Below are 25991 nucleotides of genomic sequence, written 5' to 3' on the forward strand. Positions count from 1 at the left end.
ATTCCCATCTGAAAACCCACCTTTTCACCCTGGCTTTCACGTAATCCCATCCATCGGTTCAGCTATTCATCCATTCAATGTTCAACTCTTTCTGATTATCATTTTGTCTGAGATAGCTCAAGTCACCTACATACAGATAACTAAATGTATCCACATTGACACAGTCAAGTAGAGTTTAAACTAAGATTGCTGCGTGCATTGCAGGTTGAAGCCGTAGAAAGATATGTTTCACAAACAAGACAACTTTAAATTCTCATAATTCAAGTTTAATGGTTTGAAAAATTGTAAAGGCGCTATTTTATATTAATTTAAAGTTCTTTCTTTAAACATGAATTTCGAGGGAAATAAAGATATGCAATATTATCATTGTCTTATAGGAAGGGAGGCTAGATGAGAGAAATGGAGAAATCAGGATATGGTTGGTGACACAGACAAACAAGACAGAAATAGCCCTCATATGTAAATGAGATAAGTAGAAGTGAAGGTTGACAGAAGTAGAGCAAAGCAGGTTACATAGCAGACACATTTCAGTCGTGGCAGTGACCCCATGTTGAGGTCAGCTGATGAAACTGAAAGGTAACGGGAGAAATCGGTCTCTGGTTTAAAACAACACAGTGAGACACTTCTAAAGCACTGTTCCAAGAAAAACGAACATTGGAACACGACAGGACTGTTGAGAGGGAACAAAGACCTATTCAGGACTGGAACCTTTGTCTACAGCTCGGTGAACCGTTGAGCACGTTACACATTGTGTTGATATTATGTTACACATTGTGGACATTGAGTTTCCTTTGATAAAGAGCTGGAAAGTAGGAAACTATCCTAGTCTATCTCGAGACATACTTCAAGGTTAAAATTAGTACAGAAGAAAACACGTTACGTACAACTACACATCCTCAGACCTGACCTGGGTGACACCCTTACAGACATTTACAGTTATTCATTCCATTCCATCACTTTAACTTAATAAATGAGTTCATTCTGAACAGCCCTCGTTCTGAGCGGATCCTTTCCTCAGTGAGAAAAGCACTTCGTTATTCCAGTTAGACACACACTGTACATTTATAGACTGTTCACTTTGACCTTGGGTTTTCGTTATCATCGTTAAAAAGTAGCATCTCAAAAAGCTGTTAAAAAAAGACTGGTCCTGATTGGCCGATAATCCTTGGGAGTGAGATCCGACGACGCCCATCAACAAACATGTCTTTGGCCCTCTGACGTCAAGCAGCAGCATGGTGGCACGGACCAGGCTGGATGGGCTTGTCTTGAGAGAGCCTCAGCTTGCAATGCAAGGCAAAAAGCTTGCCAATTCTTTGAAACAGGCCTATAGTCTGATCTGTAGAAAAGTTCAATATCTCTTCTGTGAGCTTGAAGCTCACAAAACAGCCCCTAAAACACTCCAAACTAGCTTGACAAAAAAACAACAACATTGAAACTAGAAGATGGAAAGGAGTTTTTTTTGTTGGCTGGTCTTTGGTGCTTTAGAAGCACAAGGTGGCTGTACAGAACATTATTTGCATGGGTACGTTGCATTACAATGGAAACATCGTCAATTTCGTCCACTTCGCTCAGTCGAGGCAAAGGGGGTGTCCCCTAACCAAGCAGATATATTTCTTATATACATGGTTAGTTACAAAGGCTAAAATGGTCCTAACAAATGGCTCATGAGTAGTTACTATGGTAACTCCTAAATTAAAATCAATCAACCATTTCCCCATATGAGCATGCAGGAACACACTTCACTCTCACTGAAAACACAACCCAACCAGCACAAGCCCAAGTACATGTGCGCATCAATACATTTCTATGAATGGAGCAGTAGCAAATGACTAAGCTTTCACCACAAAAAAAAACATTCACTTCCTCCCTCTATATCCACACCTTTAAAAAGAATAGCAACAATTTGACCTATTCAAACTGTGACCATGACAGTTCGGGACATTCCTTTGGCTAGCAAAAGCACACCACGCCTAGCTACGGGTCAGGTTCATTCCTGCAGTCGGGGAGAGACGGGAAACACTCATTTTGGGGCGGAATCCATTCAAGTCCGAGTAATTGAAATTCAAGAATTTAAAAAGGAATCACTGGTTAAGTGTCTCGTGCCAAAAAGAGACTAGTAGATGTGTAGATGAATTTGCGAACACATTCCATTTGTGAATTCCAATTTCCAAAATAACCTCTGACAATTTCTCCAAATGAAAGTTTAGCTAAATTAAAAATGTGCCCGTCTGTCCATCCATCTAGTCACCCAGGAACTGGAAGGTCACCTAAACATTGCACCCATGAGGACAAACCTCCATACACACATTTTTATGATAAATAGAAATGTAATTATGTCAATAGTATAAATTCGAACTCTTATTGCTTCTAAACGATACCTCGCTACGGCTTTACCCCAATCTGGACCTATAAACAATTCACCGAGTAGAGACAAACCCCACTGGTGATATGGCAAACACTGTGTAGTTTTGCATGTCATTGCAGGTGTGATTATGATTTGTGTCGATACAGTATGCGTTTGTGCGTCTTCCGATGTTTGAGCATGTTTGTCTGCAGGTAACAGCGCATCCTGTTTCTTCAACCTATAAAAAGTGTCCATGTTCTTATGTAACAGCGCATCCTGTTTCTTCAACCTATAAAAAGTGTCCATGTTCTTATGTAACAGCGCATCCTGTTTCTTCAACCTATAAAAAGTGTCCATGTTCTTATGTAACAGCGCATCCCGTTTCTTCAACCTATAAAAAGTGTCCATGTTCTTATGCAACAGCGCATCCCGTTTCTTCAACCTATAAAAAGTGTCCATGTTCTTATGTAACAGCGCATCCCGTTTCTTCAACCTATAAAAAGTGTCCATGTTCTTATGTAACAGCGCATCCCGTTTCTTCAACCTATAAAAAGTGTCCATGTTCTTATGTAACAGCGCATCCCGTTTCTTCAACCTATAAAAAGTGTCCATGTTCTTATGCAACAGCGCATCCTGTTTCTTCAACCTATAAAGTGTCCATGTTCTTATGTAACAGCGCATCCTGTTTCTTCAACCTATAAAGTGTCCATGTTCTTATGTAACAGCGCATCCCGTATCACCAACACCTAGGAGGTGTGCATATGTGTAAAGTGTTCTAATGCATATATGTAACGGCGCATCCGGTCTCACAGCTCCTTAGATGAGTGTGACAATTGCTTGATCCGGCATCCATGGATGCGACACTTCCCACACCTACCAAAGTCTCAGCGAGCAGAAAACGTTCTGCCAACGTTCTGTTCAGCAGCCCAGCAGAAAGCTGGGGAGAAATATACATGGCCTGCTGCAAGAAAAAAACGGAGCCCTTTAAATCACAAGTCTTTGTTCTCAGTTTTTCAACTGCCGACATGTTCTTTATCCTCTGTTGTGCAAGCATGCGTCAGATCCACATTGTGACTGACTAATAGTAGTACAGGTTTGAGGTGGTTAGGGCGGAAAGTGTGGACTGTGAAGGCTGGAGGAGCTGGGACTTGTAGTTCAGAAGAGGAAGAATTGCAGTCCTTGGCAAGAGTTGTAGTCCTCTACCTGGAGATCATGGAGCTGGACTGGGAGTGGTTAGAGGTGGCGTGGCTGAGCTGGGAGAAACCACTGTGGCTCGACTCCAAACTGGTCATAGAGCCCCTGAGAGAGTAAAAAAAAAAAAGTTAGATGAATTTATTTAAATGTTTTCTTATTGTTGGCCTAACAAGTTTTAGAACTACATACTAAATGGGCTTAAAACAGACCTGGGTGCAAAAACTATTTGAAATGTTTCAATTTCTTTGAGTGTTTGCATTAGTTGTGATAGGTGGGAGGGGTTTGCACTTGTGGGACTCGTTTATTGGTTATATTGCAAAAGGAAAGCTCAATCAAGCACAGCTTAAGTATAAAAAAAATAAAATAATGTTTTGTCACATAGGAAATGATTTCAAATAGTATTTGATCCCTGGTCTGGTATTAATGACGCCCATCTCCAGCTCCTGATTTGTCAAGTCTAGTGCCGAATAGTGTAGATCATGCAGCAAGTCAAACCAAACGGAGGTGAATCCACTGTGTGAGACACTCATTTAGCATACTGCTCTAAATAGGTTCCTCTAACCCACGGTGACTAAAACATGGCCTCTCATGCTTCAGTGATTAGTTTCGAGGGGCATGAATGAAAGACTTCTTATCCTTATCAACCAATTTGCAGAGGCAGAAAAACACGGCAGGGATCATCAGCTACATTCAGCTGTGGGCCGGAACATAATTACAAATCATTTGTAGACTGCAAATTGACCGCAAGACGCCCAAACAGAAATCATTTTTGGATTAAAACCCGAATCATTTTACATTGACTTTGATTTGTATGACGACACATGCCTCCATTATGCATGGGAATACTTGGGAACAGATTTCCTAAATTAAAAAATCACTTTAAATCATTCTGTTATGTCCAACAATGTAAATAAATAAACCCACCCGCGAGCCGCCAGTAGGGGAACCCTAAAATACAGGAAGCCCTTTGTGGCAAAAGAGGAAGGCAACTCAAACTTTAAAAAAAGCATGTGTCTGTTAGTCATTCATGCAAGCAAGGGTGAGACTATCTTAGTGAGTGAGTGTGAGTGGCCTTTCTCTAGCTGAAGCACAAAAAGAGAAAGCCTAGCATTGCTGGTGAGGTAATGCTCAAATAAAGCCATACGCGAAGGGTCAGGATGCTTAGCGTCTTACAGAGCTGTCGCTAACTGTTTAATGGGAGTTCTCGTAAGCAACCAAACGCAATGCAAAGCTAAGGGAACACAAGTCCACTTACAAACTTTGAACGTCAAAGCAAGCCGTTCTTCACAGGAAGAGACAGAAGGAGTGGAAGAGGTGTTGGTGAGCGATAAGAGGACAGGAGCGCATTGAAAAGAAAGAGTGGAGGGTAAAAAGGACAACTCTCTCTTTAGGAGGGGAAGCCTACACTTGGCACTTCATAATAATGGTTACATTAATGTTAATGTCAATATTGTATACAAAAAATATAAAATGGAAAAAAGTGATGATACAATACAATAATAACACAAAATACGGTATGATTTAAAAAGATAACATTTAGTTTGATGACCCATTTGATATCAGCTCACACACACTGCTACTAACCTGAAGTCCTCGGAGCCAATGACCTCTGTGTAGTACAGGACTTTGCACTTGTGTGAAGAGACCTGCAGGGAGGCGAGGACGTCGTCCACACGGGGCAGGTTGGTGGAGGCGCTGCCCGGCATGGTGTGGAACCTCCACTGCAGGATGTAGAACCCGGGCCACCTGGTCACGTGGGAACCCTGGGAAGAGGGGCGGCGAGAGGGGGAGATGTGGGGGTGGGGTGGGAGAGAAATTCATTAGATGAGAGGTTTTAAATCATTGTCAATCTGAACGTTCTTAACATTAGATTCATTAAGTATTGAATGAACTGGTTTCAACAACTGGTTTCAACAACTGGTTTCAACATGGGTGTAATACGCAAACCTGTATATTTGAATGAGTCAATCTTAATTCATTCATTCAGTCAAGAGATTCTCTCAAGCACTGACAAAAAGAGCCACCTGCATGCCTGATGTCTTTCTCAATACTATGAAGAACTAGTGTGCTGCTCCAGTGCTGACCTGCACGCTCTCGCCCTCCTTGCAGGTGAGTGGTGACTCCACCATGCTGTAGTCCAGGCCTAAGGTCCAGGACTTGTCTATGAGCTGGACGTTGTTCCCCCCGGGGGTGGTGATGCTGCTGTGTTGCCCCACTAGGGGGTCCTTGCGGGGGAGTTGTGGGGCGCGCTTAGAGTGGTAGAGGTGGAAGACCACGTCGCCCTTACACACGTCAAAGTCCCAGGTGATCACGGAGGCGGCGTCGATGATCTCGAGCACCACCTGGCAGGGGAAAGCAGGGAGATGAAGAGAGGAGGGGTTGAAGGAGAGAGGGGAGAGAAAAGGAGAAACGAGGGGGAGGGATGAGAAGAGTAGAAATAAAAGAAAGAAAAAGAATGAGAGAGAAGGACAGATGACAGAGGGAGGAAAGACAGCAGATTTCTACCGACTAGTTACCACACGGCTCCTTTTATAAACAGATTTATATCATCCATCTACTTTTATGTAACAGAAACAAAAATAACAAATGGGTGCAGATTCCCCTCAAAGCAACATTCATGTTCAATTGGTGACAGAACAGTGGCTAAATGTCTGAAGATCAGTTTGAATGCACTTTCAGGACTTCTCCAATGGGTGGCAGTGTCGGTCAAGCAACTTATTTCCTCTCTGCTCCGCCCCAGCCGAGGTGCACTGTGTTGGGGTCTCACCTCGTGGGGCGCTCCCTTGAAGACGCTGGCACTCTGGTAGATAGTCTCTGTCCACAGGCTGATGTCCTCGTTCTCCAGCTCCTCTGCAGTACGGTACAGAGACTTGGGAACCAGGCCTCCCTCTGGGACTTCACACTGCACACAGAATTAGGCCATACGAGAAAGTACATGTCATTCTGCTCCACACGGATAATATCGTGTATATGCGCCGCACAGCCGCGAAAAAGAAAGGGATTACAAACGTGATCATGGCAACCACACGACAATGTGACTATGTTGGGTGATGACACCACACACACACACACACACACACACACTCACACTCACCATACACTCTCCTCCCAGGAAGTCAGGGATGACCTCCTTGTCTATGTAGTCCAGCAGGCCGCCGGGGCCCTGGTAGTCATTTCCAGCGTAGATCAGGAACTTCTTACGGGTGTTCTCGTCGATGAACGGGCTCACCTAAACACAGGACAGAGACGGTGGGACGAGTCAACACCCTACTGCTCCCGCCTAAACACATCATGCCTAATGGCATCTCATCTAGTGCCCCGTAAGCACCGTATAGGGAATAGGGTGCCGTTTAGAGGAGTCTCCAGCCATAGCATTTCATCGTGTCTCACCAGGGTCCAGAGCACAGGGAAGACTCTAGGAGCCCTCAGTATGAGCAGACGTCCCAGGGTCTCTGGGTAGTTGGCCTCCACCACCTCAATGATTCTCAGAAGGGCCTTAACCCCCGGTCGCCACAGGTGGCGCATGTTTAGCCCTTCGAGGTCCACCAGACACGTCCAACAACTAGAGGAGAGAGAGAGAGAGAGAGAGAGAGGTTGGAGAACATTTGAAGTACTATGCACAGATTTTAAAGTACTCTTACACGTTACATTTCCAAATTCGACCTCGACGTCAAAAAACAGAGACAGATTCCTCCCCCTCTCTCAATCCGGGACTCGGTCTTACGCGAGGGAAGCTCCTTGGCTTTCCACCCTAGCACACTCGAGAAACAGTCCTGCATGGCTTCGCTCCATAGTCACGTCCATCTGATAAGCCTGACAGCTGCCAGATAACACCCCTATTCTCACATTCTCGCTCTCTTTCCCCGTCCCTCTCTTTTCCATTCCTCCTCTCACTCGCCCAATTTCCCCGTCTCTCTCACCCACACCTTTCAAAAAAGCTCTGACGAAGGCAGATTTGTAAGCTTTTTAAATATCAGCGATACTACCAAGAGCAGGTTGCGGTTTCCTTTTTCCTTCATCTCGCTCTCACCCACACCTTTCAGAGGAACCCTCCACATTCTTTCCATCTTGCCTAGAGAACTTTAAAGAGCATGCCCCACACTCCGCAGCCCCTGCGTTAATAACCCCACTGCACCAAGGCAAATTCCCATGATTCACATTAGCTTAGCAACAGCTTCAGAGGCCCCATAGGACTCATTACTTGTTGAGTCCCCCTTCTCCCACAGAACTTGTGTCCTGTAGATCTGAGAGGCCTGGATGGATGTATGCAATATGGCTTAAACTCCACTTGACCTATCAGAGGGAGTGGTGGAGCTGCTACCAAATAGCAACGGGGTGTGTACCTGATTGGTCGGCCGAAGACTTTGGTGTTCTCCTCACAGCGCCTGAGGCCCTCCTCGTTTATAGATAGAACCTGAAGGGTTAAAAAACACAATGTAGGTATGCTTACACACACACACAGAAACACACACTTTAGTTACCACATCTGAGATTAACAGCAGAAGAGGCACACTCACGTGTCTGAGTAGAGACTCCTCCCCCAGGGCTCGGACCAGCCCCTTGGTGTCCATCTGTCCCAGGCGCAGGATATAGAGAGGACGACCCTCTGAGGGTCACACAGACATAAGTATATTTGTATCGTCTAGGGATGCACATTTCGGTCAAATTTTGCTTCCGACTAACCAACCCTGATTAACCAGTCAACAAACGGTAAAAAACTATTCTAAACAGTAAAATATCATGCATGTAACCCATCTAACCCTAACCCATATAAGGAATAGATATGTTTCATTACGAGAAACACACAACAATAGCAAGCTTATTGAACATGCAACTCCTGTAATGAAGCAGCTAATATAACAATTCACAAAACACAATTCGTGGGAAAACACAGCTCTAAAACAGTGCACCCAATGACAATGGCTCCATATATGACAGAGATTAAAATCTCTGCTAGAAACGTAGAGGGGGAATCTAATAACAACAACTAGGATGAGTTGCTAATATGACCAGGATTGTGCCTGTGAAATAAAGTTAATATGAAAACCAATAGAACAGGTGAAAGGTATGGGAAAGTCTTCATAAAAATCATGCTGGTTAAATAGTATGGGAAAGTCTTTATAAAAATCATGCTGGTTAAATAGTATGGGGAAGTCTTTATAAAAATCATGCTGGTTAAATAGTATGGGGAAGTCTTTATAAAAATAATGCTGGTTAAATAGTATGGGGAAGTCTTTATAAAAATAATGCTGGTTAAATAGTATGGGGAAGTCTTTATAAAAATCATGCTGGTTAAATAATATGGGGAAGTCTTTATAAAAATAATGCTGGTTAAATAGTATGGGGAAGTCTTTATAAAAATCATGCTGGTTAAATAGTATGGGGAAGTCTTTATAAAAAATAATGCTGGTTAAATAGTATGGGGAAGTCTTTATAAAAATCATGCTGGTTAAATAGTATTGGGAAGTCTTTATAAAAATAATGCTGGTTAAATAGTATGGGGAAGTCTTTATAAAAATCATGCTGGTTAAATAGTATGGGGAAGTCTTTATAAAAATAATGCTGGTTAAATAGTATGGGGAAGTCTTTATAAAAATCATGCTGGTTAAATAGTACGGGGAAGTCTTTATAAAAATCATGCTGGTTAAATAGTACGGGGAAGTCTTTATAAAATTTCATGCTGGAATTTTGGCTATGCTACTTTGAAGCAAGGTAAAACATGCCTCATTATTTCAAGTGAAGTAAAACTTTCAAGTATCAAACAATTATACTGCCTCAAGCTCACATTGTAAAGTGGTGGGTGACCTGCTGACAGCCTGCCTAATGTTGACTTTAGCAGATGCACTTCAACGGCGAATGGGAGGCGCGCTTTAATTACGAGTTGAGAAATAAAAACAGTAGCTCTTTTTTCCCCAATCGTGGTCATCAAAACAGTTAATTCAAAGTGCAATCGTGTGTTGTTATTTGGTTGTGCAATGACTGGATTTCAAAAAGCACGTTAGACTCCAGTACCAGCTTTTTGAGGAGTTGCTCTCGCGCTGCCTAACAGGTGATAGGTGATTCCACTCCTCAAACTCGGCTCTTATACAGTTCATTGTGTGATGAGGGCAATGCCTTGGGACTGCCGCGAAGACGTGCAATAAACCAGAGCATGCAAATACCCAGGGAAAATATGCAGTAACAACGTTTTTAAAACTGGGACTGGTGAACTGCAATGCAGTCAATTCTAAGTTGTATTCCTTCATTGGACGAATATGGTGTATGACAGGAAGTTGTGGCGTAGACAGGGACTTATTTTTCTATTACAGTGAAATAAAAAAGTGACATTTTGGGAAGTTACTTCTGTTCACAACTTACAAAGAAACAGGACACACACACACACAACAGTTTTATTAAACCATGCGTAAATAATATGAGTACAGGGGGGTTTGTGCCGTGTGTCTAATTCTGAGCGACAACTGTATTTTGTGATCATCATCAGACTACCCCTCTATACATCAAGACTCCATGACAATTATTAGCGACTAATTGTGTGCGTGTATGCGGGCGCCTGCCTGAGCATCTCTTTCTCTCAGTCTCCATACTCCATACCTTTATCATGGTGGTGCCACCCTCCAGTGTAGTAGTCACTGAGGACCTGTGGCGAGGTCCACGTCTCTAACAGATAGTCCACCTGGTGCTGTTTCCTCCATGTTAAGGACTGACACAGGATCTCCCTGGCCTTCTCCATGTTAAAGTCCCTGGCCCGCAGGAAACGAAGGATGTGCTCGTCCTTAGGGATCTGGAAAGGTGGCGAGGAGGGAGAGGCGGGAGTGAGGGTAAGGGTCTCCAAGGGGGGGGGGGGGTTCAGAGGGGGCAGGGTAAGAACGTGCGTGTGTGAGCATGTCACACATGCCTCTATGTTTCTGTCTCAAGTAGCAGAGTATGATTTCAAAAGATAGAATATGCTTTAGTATGTGTGTATTGAAAACTGTAAGGGTGTGTGTGTGTCTCACCTTGCCCTTGTGGCTCTCCTGCAGCCACTGTCGTAGTCTGATCAGACAGCTCTCCTGCAGAGGAGTCAGGTCTCCCAAGTAGCGCTTGATGTAGTCTGCATCCAACTTGTCTACAACACACACACACACACACACAATTTGGGGAATTCTCAATTCAGTCTCATTCAAAATCAAATCACACAGCTAAACGCCACTTAAAAATCGTGTTTCCCATTTTCCTAACATATTGAAACTTTTGAACAGTTTCTCAATTATCCATCAGTACTAACCATCGGGCGTGCCCGTCTGATTCTCCATCTGGTCGTCAGGTTGGTTCGTGGCATCGTTGCTGGTGGCTTCACTTTGGGTGGCATCGGCAAGCTCACGGTCATTGGCATCCGTGGACACAGGGATTGAGACGGCGGGCGTGACAGGCAGCTCCAGCTGGAGGAGCTTCGGAGTGGCACAGACAGGTTTGGTGGTGACGGTGGAGGAGGAAGAGGAGGAGGGAGCATCCAGGGAGGGAGTCCAGCGGGGCACGTGGCTTATCCCCTCTTCCTCCAGCTGGTTTAGGTAGAACTCTATGATCTCCTTACCCTGAAGATGAGAGAGGGAGGGAGAGAGACATGGAGAGGGGGGAGGTGAGAGTACGGGGGGAGGAGAGAAAGAGCGACAGAGTGAGGAAAAGGAGAGAGTTAGAGTTACTAATATGGAAGGAGGCTAAACAGGGACTAGGAGCTTATCTTTGTTTACACTGGCTCGGCAAATTGGCTTACATTACATAATAAGTGCCACTTTGCACTAGACCTCACCACTCACGGCCCAATGGCATGTCTGCTGTATTAACACTGGATTCCATGGTTGGGCCAGTTCCTTTTCATTTAACTCAATGCAGGAGATGAATTAAATTCACAATACAATTAGGTCATAAAAAAAATAAAAAAAAGAACTGTCAATTCATTTATTGAGTTGAAATGGAGCCTAGTTGGATTCATCATTTTTTGCATGAGGAGAATGTTTGATGAATTCTGGTCTGGTGAATTCTCTAAATATGATACATCTGGGTTGTATTCAGTAGGGTGCAAAGTACCAACGATAAACGAAAGCCAACATTTCTTATTGGACAGGTCGTCCCGCTACCTTTCAGTCTGTTTACTTACTGTCAGTGTCTAATGAATATGACCCTGATCAAATCCGGCTGTCACACACACCTTCTTGATACTGCTGGCGTACTGCTTCATGGCTATCTTCTCCACCGTGCTCTCGAAGCCGAAGAACGACTTAATGTCCAGGCTGGCCGACTGCTCGAAACACGTCCAGTCCTCATTCTCAGGGTGGGCCTGCGCACACGAAAGAGAAGATACAAGTGTTACCGTGGCAACCACACACGGCAATTTGACTCTGTGCCGAGCGCTGACGCACACTACAAGCCACACATCCTCAGCTGTGTGTGGGAGTGCGTACCGATGACACTACCCACTGGCATTATACCAATACTGACAGGTTGTGCCGTTATATGCCAACATATATTGACAGTAGGGGGGGATTTTGTGACGGTATCAAGCACAGAAAACACATTCACACAGCCTGAGATTGTATCAAAATAGATTTTGTCAGATGTCAATGAGTGGAGTGTGTTAGATAGGACTGGGAGTGTCAGATGTCAGTGAGTGGAGTGTGTTAGATAGGACTGGGAGTGTCAGATGTCAGTGAGTGGAGCGTGTTAGATAGGACTGGGAGTGTCAGATGTCAGTGAGTGGAGTGTGTTAGATAGGACTGGGAGTGTCAGATGTCAGTGAGTGGAGTGTGTTAGATAGGACTGGGAGTGTGTTAGATAGGACTGGGAGTGTCAGATGTCAGTGAGTGGAGTGTGTTAGATAGGACTGGGAGTGTCAGATGTCAGTGAGTGGAGTGTGTTAGATAGGACTGGGAGTGTCAGATGTCAGTGAGTGGAGTGTGTTCGATAGGACTGGGAGTGTCAGATGTCAGTGAGTGGAGTGTGTTAGATAGGACTGGGAGTGTCAGATGTCAGTGAGTGGAGCGTGTTAGATAGGACTGGGAGTGTCAGATGTCAGTGAGTGGAGTGTGTTAGATAGGACTGGGAGTGTCAGATGTCAGTGAGTGGAGTGTGTTATATAGGACTGGGAGTGTGTTAGATAGGACTGGGAGTGTCAGATGTCAGTGAGTGGAGTGTGTTAGATAGGACTGGGAGTGTCAGATGTCAGTGAGTGGAGTGTGTTAGATAGGACTGGGAGTGTCAGATGTCAGTGAGTGGAGTGTGTTCGATAGGACTGGGAGTGTCAGATGTCAGTGAGTGGAGTGTGTTCGATAGGACTGGGAGTGTCAGATGTCAGTGAGTGGAGTGTGTTAGATAGGACTGGGAGTGTCAGATGTCAGTGAGTGGAGTGTGTTAGATAGGACTGGGAGTGTCAGATGTCAGTGAGTGGAGTGTGTTAGATAGGACTGGGAGTGTCAGATGTCAGTGAGTGGAGTGTGTTAGATAGGACTGGGAGTGTCAGATGTCAGTGAGTGGAGTGTGTTCGATAGGACTGGGAGTGTCAGATGTCAGTGAGTGGAGTGTGTTCGATAGGACTGGGAGTGTCAGATGTCAGTGAGTGGAGTGTGTTAGCTAGGACTGGGAGTGTCAGATGTCAGTGAGTGGAGTGTGTTAGCTAGGACTGGGAGTGTCAGATGTCAGTGAGTGGAGTGTGTTAGATAGGACTGGGAGTGTCAGATGTCAGTGAGTGGAGTGTGTTAGATAGGACTGGGAGTGTCAGATGTCAGCGAGTGGAGTGTGTTAGATAGGACTGGGAGTGTCAGATGTCAGTGAGTGGAGTGTGTTAGATAGGACTGGGAGTGTGTTAGATAGGACTGGGAGTGTCACATGTCAGTGAGTGGAGTGTGTTAGATAGGACTGGGAGTGTCAGATGTCAGTGAGTGGAGCGTGTTAGATAGGACTGACAGTGTCAGATGTCAGTGAGTGGAGTGTGTTAGATAGGACTGGGAGTGTCAGATGTCAGCGAGTGGAGTGTGTTAGATAGGACTGGGAGTGTGTTAGATAGGACTGGGAGTGTCAGATGTCAGTGAGTGGAGTGTGTTAGATAGGACTGGGAGTGTCAGATGTCAGTGAGTGGAGCGTGTTAGATAGGACTGACAGTGTCAGATGTCAGTGAGTGGAGTGTGTTAGAAATGACTGGGAGTGTCAGATGTCAGTGAGTGGAGTGTGTTAGATAGGACTGGGAGTGTCAGATGTCAGTGAGTGGAGTGTGTTAGATAGGACTGGGAGTGTCAGATGTCAGTGAGTGGAGTGTGTTAGATAGGACTGGGAGTGTGTTAGATAGGACTGACAGTGTCAGATGTCAGTGAGTGGAGTGTGTTAGATAGGACTGACAGTGTCAGATGTCAGGGAGTGGAGTGTGTTAGATAGGACTGGCAGTGTCAGATGTCAGTGAGTGGAGTGTGTTAGATAGGACTGGGAGTGTCAGATGTCAGTGAGTGGAGTGTGTTAGATAGGACTGGGAGTGTCAGATGTCAGTGAGTGGAGTGTGTTAGATAGGACTGGGAGTGTCAGATGTCAGTGAGTGGAGTGTGTTAGATAGGACTGGGAGTGTCAGATGTCAGTGAGTGGAGTGTGTTAGATAGGACTGGGAGTGTCAGATGTCAGTGAGTGGAGTGTGTTAGATAGGACTGGGAGTGTCAGATGTCAGTGAGTGGAGTGTGTTAGATAGGACTGGGAGTGTCAGATGTCAGTGAGTGGAGTGTGTTAGATAGGACTGGGAGTGTGTTAGATAGGACTGACAGTGTCAGATGTCAGTGAGTGGAGTGTGTTAGATAGGACTGACAGTGTCAGATGTCAGGGAGTGGAGTGTGTTAGATAGGACTGGCAGTGTCAGATGTCAGGGAGTGGAGTGTGTTAGATAGGACTGGGAGTGTCAGATGTCAGTGAGTGGAGTGTGTTAGATAGGACTGGGAGTGTCAGATGTCAGTGAGTGGAGTGTGTTAGATAGGACTGGGAGTGTGTTAGATAGGACTGACAGTGTCAGATGTCAGTGAGTGGAGTGTGTTAGATAGGACTGACAGTGTCAGATGTCAGGGAGTGGAGTGTGTTAGATAGGACTGGCAGTGTCAGATGTCAGGGAGTGGAGTGTGTTAGATAGGACTGGGAGTGTCAGATGTCAGTGAGTGGAGTGTGTTAGATAGGACTGGGAGTGTCAGATGTCAGTGAGTGGAGTGTGTTAGATAGGACTGGGAGTGTCAGATGTCAGTGAGTGGAGTGTGTTAGATAGGACTGGGAGTGTCAGATGTCAGTGAGTGGAGTGTGTTATATAGGACTGGGAGTGTGTTAGATAGGACTGGGAGTGTCAGATGTCAGTGAGTGGAGTGTGTTAGATAGGACTGGGAGTGTCAGATGTCAGTGAGTGGAGCGTGTTAGATAGGACTGGGAGTGTCAGATGTCAGTGAGTGGAGTGTGTTAGATAGGACTGGGAGTGTCAGATGTCAGTGAGTGGAGTGTGTTAGATAGGACTGGGAGTGTCAGATGTCAGTGAGTGGAGTGTGTTAGATAGGACTGGGAGTGTCAGATGTCAGCGAGTGGAGTGTGTTAGATAGGACTGGGAGTGTCAGATGTCAGTGAGTGGAGTGTGTTAGATAGGACTGGGAGTGTCAGATGTCAGTGAGTGGAGTGTGTTAGATAGGACTGACAGTGTCAGATGTCAGTGAGTGGAGTGTGTTCGATAGGACTGGGAGTGTCAGATGTCAGTGAGTGGAGTGTGTTAGATAGGACTGGGAGTGTCAGATGTCAGTGAGTGGAGTGTGTTAGATAGGACTGGGAGTGTGTTAGATAGGACTGGGAGTGTCAGATGTCAGTGAGTGGAGTGTGTTAGATAGGACTGGGAGTGTCAGATGTCAGTGAGTGGAGTGTGTTAGATAGGACTGGGAGTGTCAGATGTCAGTGAGTGGAGTGTGTTCGATAGGACTGGGAGTGTCAGATGTCAGTGAGTGGAGTGTGTTAGATAGGACTGGGAGTGTCAGATGTCAGTGAGTGGAGCGTGTTAGATAGGACTGGGAGTGTCAGATGTCAGTGAGTGGAGTGTGTTAGATAGGACTGGGAGTGTCAGATGTCAGTGAGTGGAGTGTGTTATATAGGACTGGGAGTGTGTTAGATAGGACTGGGAGTGTCAGATGTCAGTGAGTGGAGTGTGTTAGATAGGACTGGGAGTGTCAGATGTCAGTGAGTGGAGTGTGTTAGATAGGACTGGGAGTGTCAGATGTCAGTGAGTGGAGTGTGTTCGATAGGACTGGGAGTGTCAGATGTCAGTGAGTGGAGTGTGTTCGATAGGACTGGGAGTGTCAGATGTCAGTGAGTGGAGTGTGTTAGATAGGACTGGGAGTGTCAGATGTCAGTGAGTGGAGTGTGTTAGATAGGACTGGGAGTGTCAGATGTCAGTGAGTGGAGTGTGTTAGATAGGACTGGGAGTGTCAGATGTCAGTGAGTGGAGTGTGTTAGATAGGACTGGGAGTGTCAGATGTCAGTGAGTGGAGTGTGTTCGATAGGACTGGGAGTGTCAGATGTCAGTGAGTGGAGTGTGTTCGATAGGACTGGGAGTGTCAGATGTCAGTGAGTGGAGTGTGTTAGCTAGGACTGGGAGTGTCAGATGTCAGTGAGTGGAGTGTGTTAGATAGGACTGGGAGTGTCAGATGTCAGTGAGTGGAGTGTGTTAGATAGGACTGGGAGTGTCAGATGTCAGCGAGTGGAGTGTGTTAGATAGGACTGGGAGTGTCAGATGTCAGTGAGTGGAGTGTGTTAGATAGGACTGGGAGTGTGTTAGATAGGACTGGGAGTGTCACATGTCAGTGAGTGGAGTGTGTTAGATAGGACTGGGAGTGTCAGATGTCAGTGAGTGGAGCGTGTTAGATAGGACTGACAGTGTCAGATGTCAGTGAGTGGAGTGTGTTAGATAGGACTGGGAGTGTCAGATGTCAGCGAGTGGAGTGTGTTAGATAGGACTGGGAGTGTGTTAGATAGGACTGGGAGTGTCAGATGTCAGTGAGTGGAGTGTGTTAGATAGGACTGGGAGTGTCAGATGTCAGTGAGTGGAGCGTGTTAGATAGGACTGACAGTGTCAGATGTCAGTGAGTGGAGTGTGTTAGATAGGACTGGGAGTGTCAGATGTCAGTGAGTGGAGTGTGTTAGATAGGACTGGGAGTGTCAGATGTCAGTGAGTGGAGTGTGTTAGATAGGACTGGGAGTGTCAGATGTCAGTGAGTGGAGTGTGTTAGATAGGACTGGGAGTGTGTTAGATAGGACTGACAGTGTCAGATGTCAGTGAGTGGAGTGTGTTAGATAGGACTGACAGTGTCAGATGTCAGGGAGTGGAGTGTGTTAGATAGGACTGGCAGTGTCAGATGTCAGTGAGTGGAGTGTGTTAGATAGGACTGGGAGTGTCAGATGTCAGTGAGTGGAGTGTGTTAGATAGGACTGGGAGTGTCAGATGTCAGTGAGTGGAGTGTGTTAGATAGGACTGGGAGTGTCAGATGTCAGTGAGTGGAGTGTGTTAGATAGGACTGGGAGTGTCAGATGTCAGTGAGTGGAGTGTGTTAGATAGGACTGGGAGTGTCAGATGTCAGTGAGTGGAGTGTGTTAGATAGGACTGGGAGTGTCAGATGTCAGTGAGTGGAGTGTGTTAGATAGGACTGGGAGTGTCAGATGTCAGTGAGTGGAGTGTGTTAGATAGGACTGGGAGTGTGTTAGATAGGACTGACAGTGTCAGATGTCAGTGAGTGGAGTGTGTTAGATAGGACTGACAGTGTCAGATGTCAGGGAGTGGAGTGTGTTAGATAGGACTGGCAGTGTCAGATGTCAGGGAGTGGAGTGTGTTAGATAGGACTGGGAGTGTCAGATGTCAGTGAGTGGAGTGTGTTAGATAGGACTGGGAGTGTCAGATGTCAGTGAGTGGAGTGTGTTAGATAGGACTGGGAGTGTGTTAGATAGGACTGACAGTGTCAGATGTCAGTGAGTGGAGTGTGTTAGATAGGACTGACAGTGTCAGATGTCAGGGAGTGGAGTGTGTTAGATAGGACTGGCAGTGTCAGATGTCAGGGAGTGGAGTGTGTTAGATAGGACTGGGAGTGTCAGATGTCAGTGAGTGGAGTGTGTTAGATAGGACTGGGAGTGTCAGATGTCAGTGAGTGGAGTGTGTTAGATAGGACTGGGAGTGTCAGATGTCAGTGAGTGGAGTGTGTTAGATAGGACTGGGAGTGTCAGATGTCAGTGAGTGGAGTGTGTTATATAGGACTGGGAGTGTGTTAGATAGGACTGGGAGTGTCAGATGTCAGTGAGTGGAGTGTGTTAGATAGGACTGGGAGTGTCAGATGTCAGTGAGTGGAGCGTGTTAGATAGGACTGGGAGTGTCAGATGTCAGTGAGTGGAGTGTGTTAGATAGGACTGGGAGTGTCAGATGTCAGTGAGTGGAGTGTGTTAGATAGGACTGGGAGTGTCAGATGTCAGTGAGTGGAGTGTGTTAGATAGGACTGGGAGTGTCAGATGTCAGCGAGTGGAGTGTGTTAGATAGGACTGGGAGTGTCAGATGTCAGTGAGTGGAGTGTGTTAGATAGGACTGGGAGTGTCAGATGTCAGTGAGTGGAGTGTGTTAGATAGGACTGGGAGTGTCAGATGTCAGTGAGTGGAGTGTGTTCGATAGGACTGGGAGTGTCAGATGTCAGTGAGTGGAGTGTGTTAGATAGGACTGGGAGTGTCAGATGTCAGTGAGTGGAGCGTGTTAGATAGGACTGGGAGTGTCAGATGTCAGTGAGTGGAGTGTGTTAGATAGGACTGGGAGTGTCAGATGTCAGTGAGTGGAGTGTGTTATATAGGACTGGGAGTGTGTTAGATAGGACTGGGAGTGTCAGATGTCAGTGAGTGGAGTGTGTTAGATAGGACTGGGAGTGTCAGATGTCAGTGAGTGGAGTGTGTTAGATAGGACTGGGAGTGTCAGATGTCAGTGAGTGGAGTGTGTTCGATAGGACTGGGAGTGTCAGATGTCAGTGAGTGGAGTGTGTTAGATAGGACTGGGAGTGTCAGATGTCAGTGAGTGGAGTGTGTTAGATAGGACTGGGAGTGTCAGATGTCAGTGAGTGGAGTGTGTTAGATAGGACTGGGAGTGTCAGATGTCAGTGAGTGGAGTGTGTTAGATAGGACTGGGAGTGTCAGATGTCAGTGAGTGGAGTGTGTTAGATAGGACTGGGAGTGTCAGATGTCAGTGAGTGGAGTGTGTTCGATAGGACTGGGAGTGTCAGATGTCAGTGAGTGGAGTGTGTTCGATAGGACTGGGAGTGTCAGATGTCAGTGAGTGGAGTGTGTTAGCTAGGACTGGGAGTGTCAGATGTCAGTGAGTGGAGTGTGTTAGATATGACTGGGAGTGTCAGATGTCAGTGAGTGGAGTGTGTTAGATAGGACTGGGAGTGTCAGATGTCAGCGAGTGGAGTGTGTTAGATAGGACTGGGAGTGTCAGATGTCAGTGAGTGGAGTGTGTTAGATAGGACTGGGAGTGTGTTAGATAGGACTGGGAGTGTCAGATGTCAGTGAGTGGAGTGTGTTAGATAGGACTGGGAGTGTCAGATGTCAGTGAGTGGAGTGTGTTAGATAGGACTGGGAGTGTCAGATGTCAGTGAGTGGAGTGTGTTAGATAGGACTGGGAGTGTCAGATGTCAGTGAGTGGAGTGTGTTAGATAGGACTGGGAGTGTGTTAGATAGGACTGACAGTGTCAGATGTCAGTGAGTGGAGTGTGTTAGATAGGACTGACAGTGTCAGATGTCAGGGAGTGGAGTGTGTTAGATAGGACTGGCAGTGTCAGATGTCAGTGAGTGGAGTGTGTTAGATAGGACTGGGAGTGTCAGATGTCAGTGAGTGGAGTGTGTTAGATAGGACTGGGAGTGTCAGATGTCAGTGAGTGGAGTGTGTTAGATAGGACTGGGAGTGTCAGATGTCAGTGAGTGGAGTGTGTTAGATAGGACTGGGAGTGTCAGATGTCAGTGAGTGGAGTGTGTTAGATAGGACTGGGAGTGTCAGATGTCAGTGAGTGGAGTGTGTTAGATAGGACTGGGAGTGTCAGATGTCAGTGAGTGGAGTGTGTTAGATAGGACTGGGAGTGTGTTAGATAGGACTGACAGTGTCAGATGTCAGTGAGTGGAGTGTGTTAGATAGGACTGACAGTGTCAGATGTCAGGGAGTGGAGTGTGTTAGATAGGACTGGCAGTGTCAGATGTCAGGGAGTGGAGTGTGTTAGATAGGACTGGGAGTGTCAGATGTCAGTGAGTGGAGTGTGTTAGATAGGACTGGGAGTGTCAGATGTCAGTGAGTGGAGTGTGTTAGATAGGACTGGGAGTGTGTTAGATAGGACTGACAGTGTCAGATGTCAGTGAGTGGAGTGTGTTAGATAGGACTGACAGTGTCAGATGTCAGGGAGTGGAGTGTGTTAGATAGGACTGGCAGTGTCAGATGTCAGGGAGTGGAGTGTGTTAGATAGGACTGGGAGTGTCAGATGTCAGTGAGTGGAGTGTGTTAGATAGGACTGGGAGTGTCAGATGTCAGTGAGTGGAGTGTGTTAGATAGGACTGGGAGTGTCAGATGTCAGTGAGTGGAGTGTGTTAGATAGGACTGGGAGTGTCAGATGTCAGTGAGTGGAGTGTGTTAGATAGGACTGGGAGTGTCAGATGTCAGTGAGTGGAGTGTGTTATATAGGACTGGGAGTGTGTTAGATAGGACTGGGAGTGTCAGATGTCAGTGAGTGGAGTGTGTTAGATAGGACTGGGAGTGTCAGATGTCAGTGAGTGGAGCGTGTTAGATAGGACTGGGAGTGTCAGATGTCAGTGAGTGGAGTGTGTTAGATAGGACTGGGAGTGTCAGATGTCAGTGAGTGGAGTGTGTTATATAGGACTGGGAGTGTGTTAGATAGGACTGGGAGTGTCAGATGTCAGTGAGTGGAGTGTGTTAGATAGGACTGGGAGTGTCAGATGTCAGTGAGTGGAATGTGTTAGATAGGACTGGGAGTGTCAGATGTCAGTGAGTGGAGTGTGTTCGATAGGACTGGGAGTGTCAGATGTCAGTGAGTGGAGTGTGTTAGATAGGACTGGGAGTGTCAGATGTCAGTGAGTGGAGTGTGTTAGATAGGACTGGGAGTGTCAGATGTCAGTGAGTGGAGTGTGTTAGATAGGACTGGGAGTGTCAGATGTCAGTGAGTGGAGTGTGTTAGATAGGACTGGGAGTGTCAGATGTCAGTGAGTGGAGTGTGTTATATAGGACTGGGAGTGTGTTAGATAGGACTGGGAGTGTCAGATGTCAGTGAGTGGAGTGTGTTAGATAGGACTGGGAGTGTCAGATGTCAGTGAGTGGAGTGTGTTAGATAGGACTGGGAGTGTCAGATGTCAGTGAGTGGAGTGTGTTAGATAGGACTGGGAGTGTCAGATGTCAGTGAGTGGAGTGTGTTCGATAGGACTGGGAGTGTCAGATGTCAGTGAGTGGAGTGTGTTAGATAGGACTGGGAGTGTCAGATGTCAGTGAGTGGAGTGTGTTAGATAGGACTGGGAGTGTCAGATGTCAGTGAGTGGAGTGTGTTAGATAGGACTGGGAGTGTCAGATGTCAGTGAGTGGAGTGTGTTAGATAGGACTGGGAGTGTGTTAGATAGGACTGACAGTGTCAGATGTCAGTGAGTGGAGTGTGTTAGATAGGACTGACAGTGTCAGATGTCAGGGAGTGGAGTGTGTTAGATAGGACTGGCAGTGTCAGATGTCAGGGAGTGGAGTGTGTTAGATAGGACTGGGAGTGTCAGATGTCAGTGAGTGGAGTGTGTTAGATAGGACTGGGAGTGTCAGATGTCAGTGAGTGGAGTGTGTTAGATAGGACTGGGAGTGTGTTAGATAGGACTGACAGTGTCAGATGTCAGTGAGTGGAGTGTGTTAGATAGGACTGACAGTGTCAGATGTCAGGGAGTGGAGTGTGTTAGATAGGACTGGCAGTGTCAGATGTCAGGGAGTGGAGTGTGTTAGATAGGACTGGGAGTGTCAGATGTCAGTGAGTGGAGTGTGTTAGATAGGACTGGGAGTGTCAGATGTCAGTGAGTGGAGTGTGTTAGATAGGACTGGGAGTGTCAGATGTCAGTGAGTGGAGTGTGTTAGATAGGACTGGGAGTGTCAGATGTCAGTGAGTGGAGTGTGTTAGATAGGACTGGGAGTGTCAGATGTCAGTGAGTGGAGTGTGTTATATAGGACTGGGAGTGTGTTAGATAGGACTGGGAGTGTCAGATGTCAGTGAGTGGAGTGTGTTAGATAGGACTGGGAGTGTCAGATGTCAGTGAGTGGAGCGTGTTAGATAGGACTGGGAGTGTCAGATGTCAGTGAGTGGAGTGTGTTAGATAGGACTGGGAGTGTCAGATGTCAGTGAGTGGAGTGTGTTATATAGGACTGGGAGTGTGTTAGATAGGACTGGGAGTGTCAGATGTCAGTGAGTGGAGTGTGTTAGATAGGACTGGGAGTGTCAGATGTCAGTGAGTGGAATGTGTTAGATAGGACTGGGAGTGTCAGATGTCAGTGAGTGGAGTGTGTTCGATAGGACTGGGAGTGTCAGATGTCAGTGAGTGGAGTGTGTTAGATAGGACTGGGAGTGTCAGATGTCAGTGAGTGGAGTGTGTTAGATAGGACTGGGAGTGTCAGATGTCAGTGAGTGGAGTGTGTTAGATAGGACTGGGAGTGTCAGATGTCAGTGAGTGGAGTGTGTTAGATAGGACTGGGAGTGTCAGATGTCAGTGAGTGGAGTGTGTTATATAGGACTGGGAGTGTGTTAGATAGGACTGGGAGTGTCAGATGTCAGTGAGTGGAGTGTGTTAGATAGGACTGGGAGTGTCAGATGTCAGTGAGTGGAGTGTGTTAGATAGGACTGGGAGTGTCAGATGTCAGTGAGTGGAGTGTGTTAGATAGGACTGGGAGTGTCAGATGTCAGTGAGTGGAGTGTGTTCGATAGGACTGGGAGTGTCAGATGTCAGTGAGTGGAGTGTGTTAGATAGGACTGGGAGTGTCAGATGTCAGTGAGTGGAGTGTGTTAGATAGGACTGGGAGTGTCAGATGTCAGTGAGTGGAGTGTGTTAGATAGGACTGGGAGTGTCAGATGTCAGTGAGTGGAGTGTGTTAGATAGGACTGGGAGTGTCAGATGTCAGTGAGTGGAGTGTGTTCGATAGGACTGGGAGTGTCAGATGTCAGTGAGTGGAGTGTGTTCGATAGGACTGGGAGTGTCAGATGTCAGTGAGTGGAGTGTGTTAGATAGGACTGGGAGTGTCAGATGTCAGCGAGTGGAGTGTGTTAGATAGGACTGGGAGTGTCAGATGTCAGTGAGTGGAGTGTGTTAGATAGGACTGGGAGTGTGTTAGATAGGACTGGGAGTGTCAGATGTCAGTGAGTGGAGTGTGTTAGATAGGACTGGGAGTGTCAGATGTCAGTGAGTGGAGTGTGTTAGATAGGACTGACAGTGTCAGATGTCAGTGAGTGGAGTGTGTTAGATAGGACTGGGAGTGTCAGATGTCAGTGAGTGGAGTGTGTTAGATAGGACTGGGAGTGTCAGATGTCAGTGAGTGGAGTGTGTTAGATAGGACTGGGAGTGTCAGATGTCAGTGAGTGGAGCGTGTTAGATAGGACTGACAGTGTCAGATGTCAGTGAGTGGAGTGTGTTAGATAGGACTGGGAGTGTCAGATGTCAGTGAGTGGAGTGTGTTAGATAGGACTGGGAGTGTCAGATGTCAGTGAGTGGAGCGTGTTAGATAGGACTGACAGTGTCAGATGTCAGTGAGTGGAGTGTGTTAGATAGGACTGGGAGTGTCAGATGTCAGTGAGTGGAGTGTGTTAGATAGGACTGGGAGTGTCAGATGTCAGTGAGTGGAGTGTGTTAGATACGACTGCGAGTGTGTTAGATAGGACTGACAGTGTCAGATGTCAGTGAGTGGAGTGTGTTAGATAGGACTGACAGTGTCAGATGTCAGGGAGTGGAGTGTGTTAGATAGGACTGGCAGTGTCAGATGTCAGGGAGTGGAGTGTGTTAGATAGGACTGGGAGTGTCAGATGTCAGTGAGTGGAGTGTGTTAGATAGGACTGGGAGTGTCAGATGTCAGTGAGTGGAGTGTGTTAGATAGGACTGGGAGTGTCAGATGTCAGTGAGTGGAGTGTGTTAGATAGGACTGGGAGTGTGTTAGATAGGACTGGGAGTGTCAGATGTTAGTGAGTGGAGTGTGTTCGATAGGACTGGGAGTGTCAGATGTCAGTGAGTGGAGTGTGTTAGATAGGACTGGCAGTGTCAGATGTAAGTGAGTGGAGTGTGTTAGATAGGACTGGGAGTGTGTTAGATAGGACTGGGAGTGTCAGATGTCAGTGAGTGGAGTGTGTTAGATAGGACTGGGAGTGTCAGATGTCAGTGAGTGGAGTGTGTTAGATAGGACTGACAGTGTCAGATGTCAGTGAGTGGAGTGTGTTAGATAGGACTGGGAGTGTCAGATGTCAGTGAGTGGAGTGTGTTAGATAGGACTGGGAGTGTCAGATGTCAGTGAGTGGAGTGTGTTAGATAGGACTGGGAGTGTCAGATGTCAGTGAGTGGAGCGTGTTAGATAGGACTGACAGTGTCAGATGTCAGTGAGTGGAGTGTGTTAGATAGGACTGGGAGTGTCAGATGTCAGTGAGTGGAGTGTGTTAGATAGGACTGGGAGTGTCAGATGTCAGTGAGTGGAGTGTGTTAGATAGGACTGGGAGTGTGTTAGATAGGACTGACAGTGTCAGATGTCAGTGAGTGGAGTGTGTTAGATAGGACTGGCAGTGTCAGATGTCAGGGAGTGGAGTGTGTTAGATAGGACTGACAGTGTCAGATGTCAGTGAGTGGAGTGTGTTAGATAGGACTGGGAGTGTCAGATGTCAGTGAGTGGAGTGTGTTAGATAGGACTGGGAGTGTCAGATGTCAGTGAGTGGAGTGTGTTAGATAGGACTGGGAGTGTCAGATGTCAGTGAGTGGAGCGTGCTAGATAGGACTGACAGTGTCAGATGTCAGTGAGTGGAGTGTGTTAGATAGGACTGGGAGTGTCAGATGTCAGTGAGTGGAGTGTGTTAGATAGGACTGGGAGTGTCAGATGTCAGTGAGTGGAGTGTGTTAGATAGGACTGGGAGTGTGTTAGATAGGACTGACAGTGTCAGATGTCAGTGAGTGGAGTGTGTTAGATAGGACTGGCAGTGTCAGATGTCAGGGAGTGGAGTGTGTTAGATAGGACTGGGAGTGTCAGATGTCAGTGAGTGGAGTGTGTTAGATAGGACTGGGAGTGTCAGATGTCAGTGAGTGGAGTGTGTTAGATAGGACTGGGAGTGTCAGATGTCAGTGAGTGGAGTGTGTTAGATAGGACTGGGAGTGTGTTAGATAGGACTGACAGTGTCAGATGTCAGTGAGTGGAGTGTGTTAGATAGGACTGACAGTGTCAGATGTCAGGGAGTGGAGTGTGTTAGATAGGACTGGCAGTGTCAGATGTCAGGGAGTGGAGTGTGTTAGATAGGACTGGGAGTGTCAGATGTCAGTGAGTGGAGTGTGTTAGATAGGACTGGGAGTGTCAGATGTCAGTGAGTGGAGTGTGTTAGATAGGACTGGGAGTGTCAGATGTCAGTGAGTGGAGTGTGTTAGATAGGACTGGGAGTGTGTTAGATAGGACTGGGAGTGTCAGATGTTAGTGAGTGGAGTGTGTTCGATAGGACTGGGAGTGTCAGATGTCAGTGAGTGGAGTGTGTTAGATAGGACTGGCAGTGTCAGATGTAAGTGAGTGGAGTGTGTTAGATAGGACTGGGAGTGTGTTAGATAGGACTGGGAGTGTCAGATGTCAGTGAGTGGAGTGTGTTAGATAGGACTGGGAGTGTCAGATGTCAGTGAGTGGAGTGTGTTAGATAGGACTGACAGTGTCAGATGTCAGTGAGTGGAGTGTGTTAGATAGGACTGGGAGTGTCAGATGTCAGTGAGTGGAGTGTGTTAGATAGGACTGGGAGTGTCAGATGTCAGTGAGTGGAGTGTGTTAGATAGGACTGGGAGTGTCAGATGTCAGTGAGTGGAGCGTGTTAGATAGGACTGACAGTGTCAGATGTCAGTGAGTGGAGTGTGTTAGATAGGACTGGGAGTGTCAGATGTCAGTGAGTGGAGTGTGTTAGATAGGACTGGGAGTGTCAGATGTCAGTGAGTGGAGTGTGTTAGATAGGACTGGGAGTGTCAGATGTCAGTGAGTGGAGTGTGTTAGATAGGACTGGGAGTGTCAGATGTCAGTGAGTGGAGTGTGTTAGATAGGACTGGGAGTGTCAGATGTCAGTGAGTGGAGTGTGTTAGATAGGACTGGGAGTGTGTTAGATAGGACTGACAGTGTCAGATGTCAGTGAGTGGAGTGTGTTAGATAGGACTGACAGTGTCAGATGTCAGTGAGTGG

The 25991-nt window shown here is 46.6% G+C and overlaps 1 protein-coding gene across 10 annotated transcripts in view; it reads right to left on the reverse strand.

Annotated features, from left to right (window-relative positions):
• Positions 1 to 244: 244 nt before the first annotated feature.
• Positions 245 to 25991, reverse strand: part of LOC110485940 (SEC14-like protein 1) — a 65872-nt gene continuing 40125 nt past the window's right edge. The window contains exons 5-18 of one of the 10 annotated variants that reach the window (XR_016485806.1): positions 11724 to 11852; positions 10803 to 11109; positions 10534 to 10643; positions 10130 to 10319; positions 8056 to 8144; positions 7882 to 7952; positions 6929 to 7100; positions 6633 to 6767; positions 6306 to 6440; positions 5623 to 5880; positions 5123 to 5301; positions 4794 to 4820; positions 3040 to 3643; positions 245 to 2633 (exon numbers count right to left, since the gene is read on the reverse strand). Coding sequence is in view for 4 of the 10 variants with exons in the window: in XM_036940608.2 (XP_036796503.2) it covers positions 3544 to 3643; positions 4794 to 4820; positions 5123 to 5301; positions 5623 to 5880; positions 6306 to 6440; positions 6633 to 6767; positions 6929 to 7100; positions 7882 to 7952; positions 8056 to 8144; positions 10130 to 10364; positions 10534 to 10643; positions 10803 to 11109; positions 11724 to 11852 (1947 nt within the window). In the remaining 6 variants the exon portion in view is untranslated. Of the gene's footprint in view, positions 3644 to 4793; positions 4821 to 5122; positions 5302 to 5622; positions 5881 to 6305; positions 6441 to 6632; positions 6768 to 6928; positions 7101 to 7881; positions 7953 to 8055; positions 8145 to 10129; positions 10365 to 10533; positions 10644 to 10802; positions 11110 to 11723; positions 11853 to 25991 lie in introns of all 10 variants that reach the window. The other 9 variants (XR_016485803.1, XR_016485807.1, XR_016485804.1 and 6 more) reach the window with 9 other exon arrangements.

The sequence above is a fragment of the Oncorhynchus mykiss genome, chromosome 13, assembly GCF_057628025.1.
Source record: "Oncorhynchus mykiss isolate SJ-2025 chromosome 13, ASM5762802v1, whole genome shotgun sequence".
NCBI classification, from domain to species: domain Eukaryota; kingdom Metazoa; phylum Chordata; class Actinopteri; order Salmoniformes; family Salmonidae; genus Oncorhynchus; species Oncorhynchus mykiss.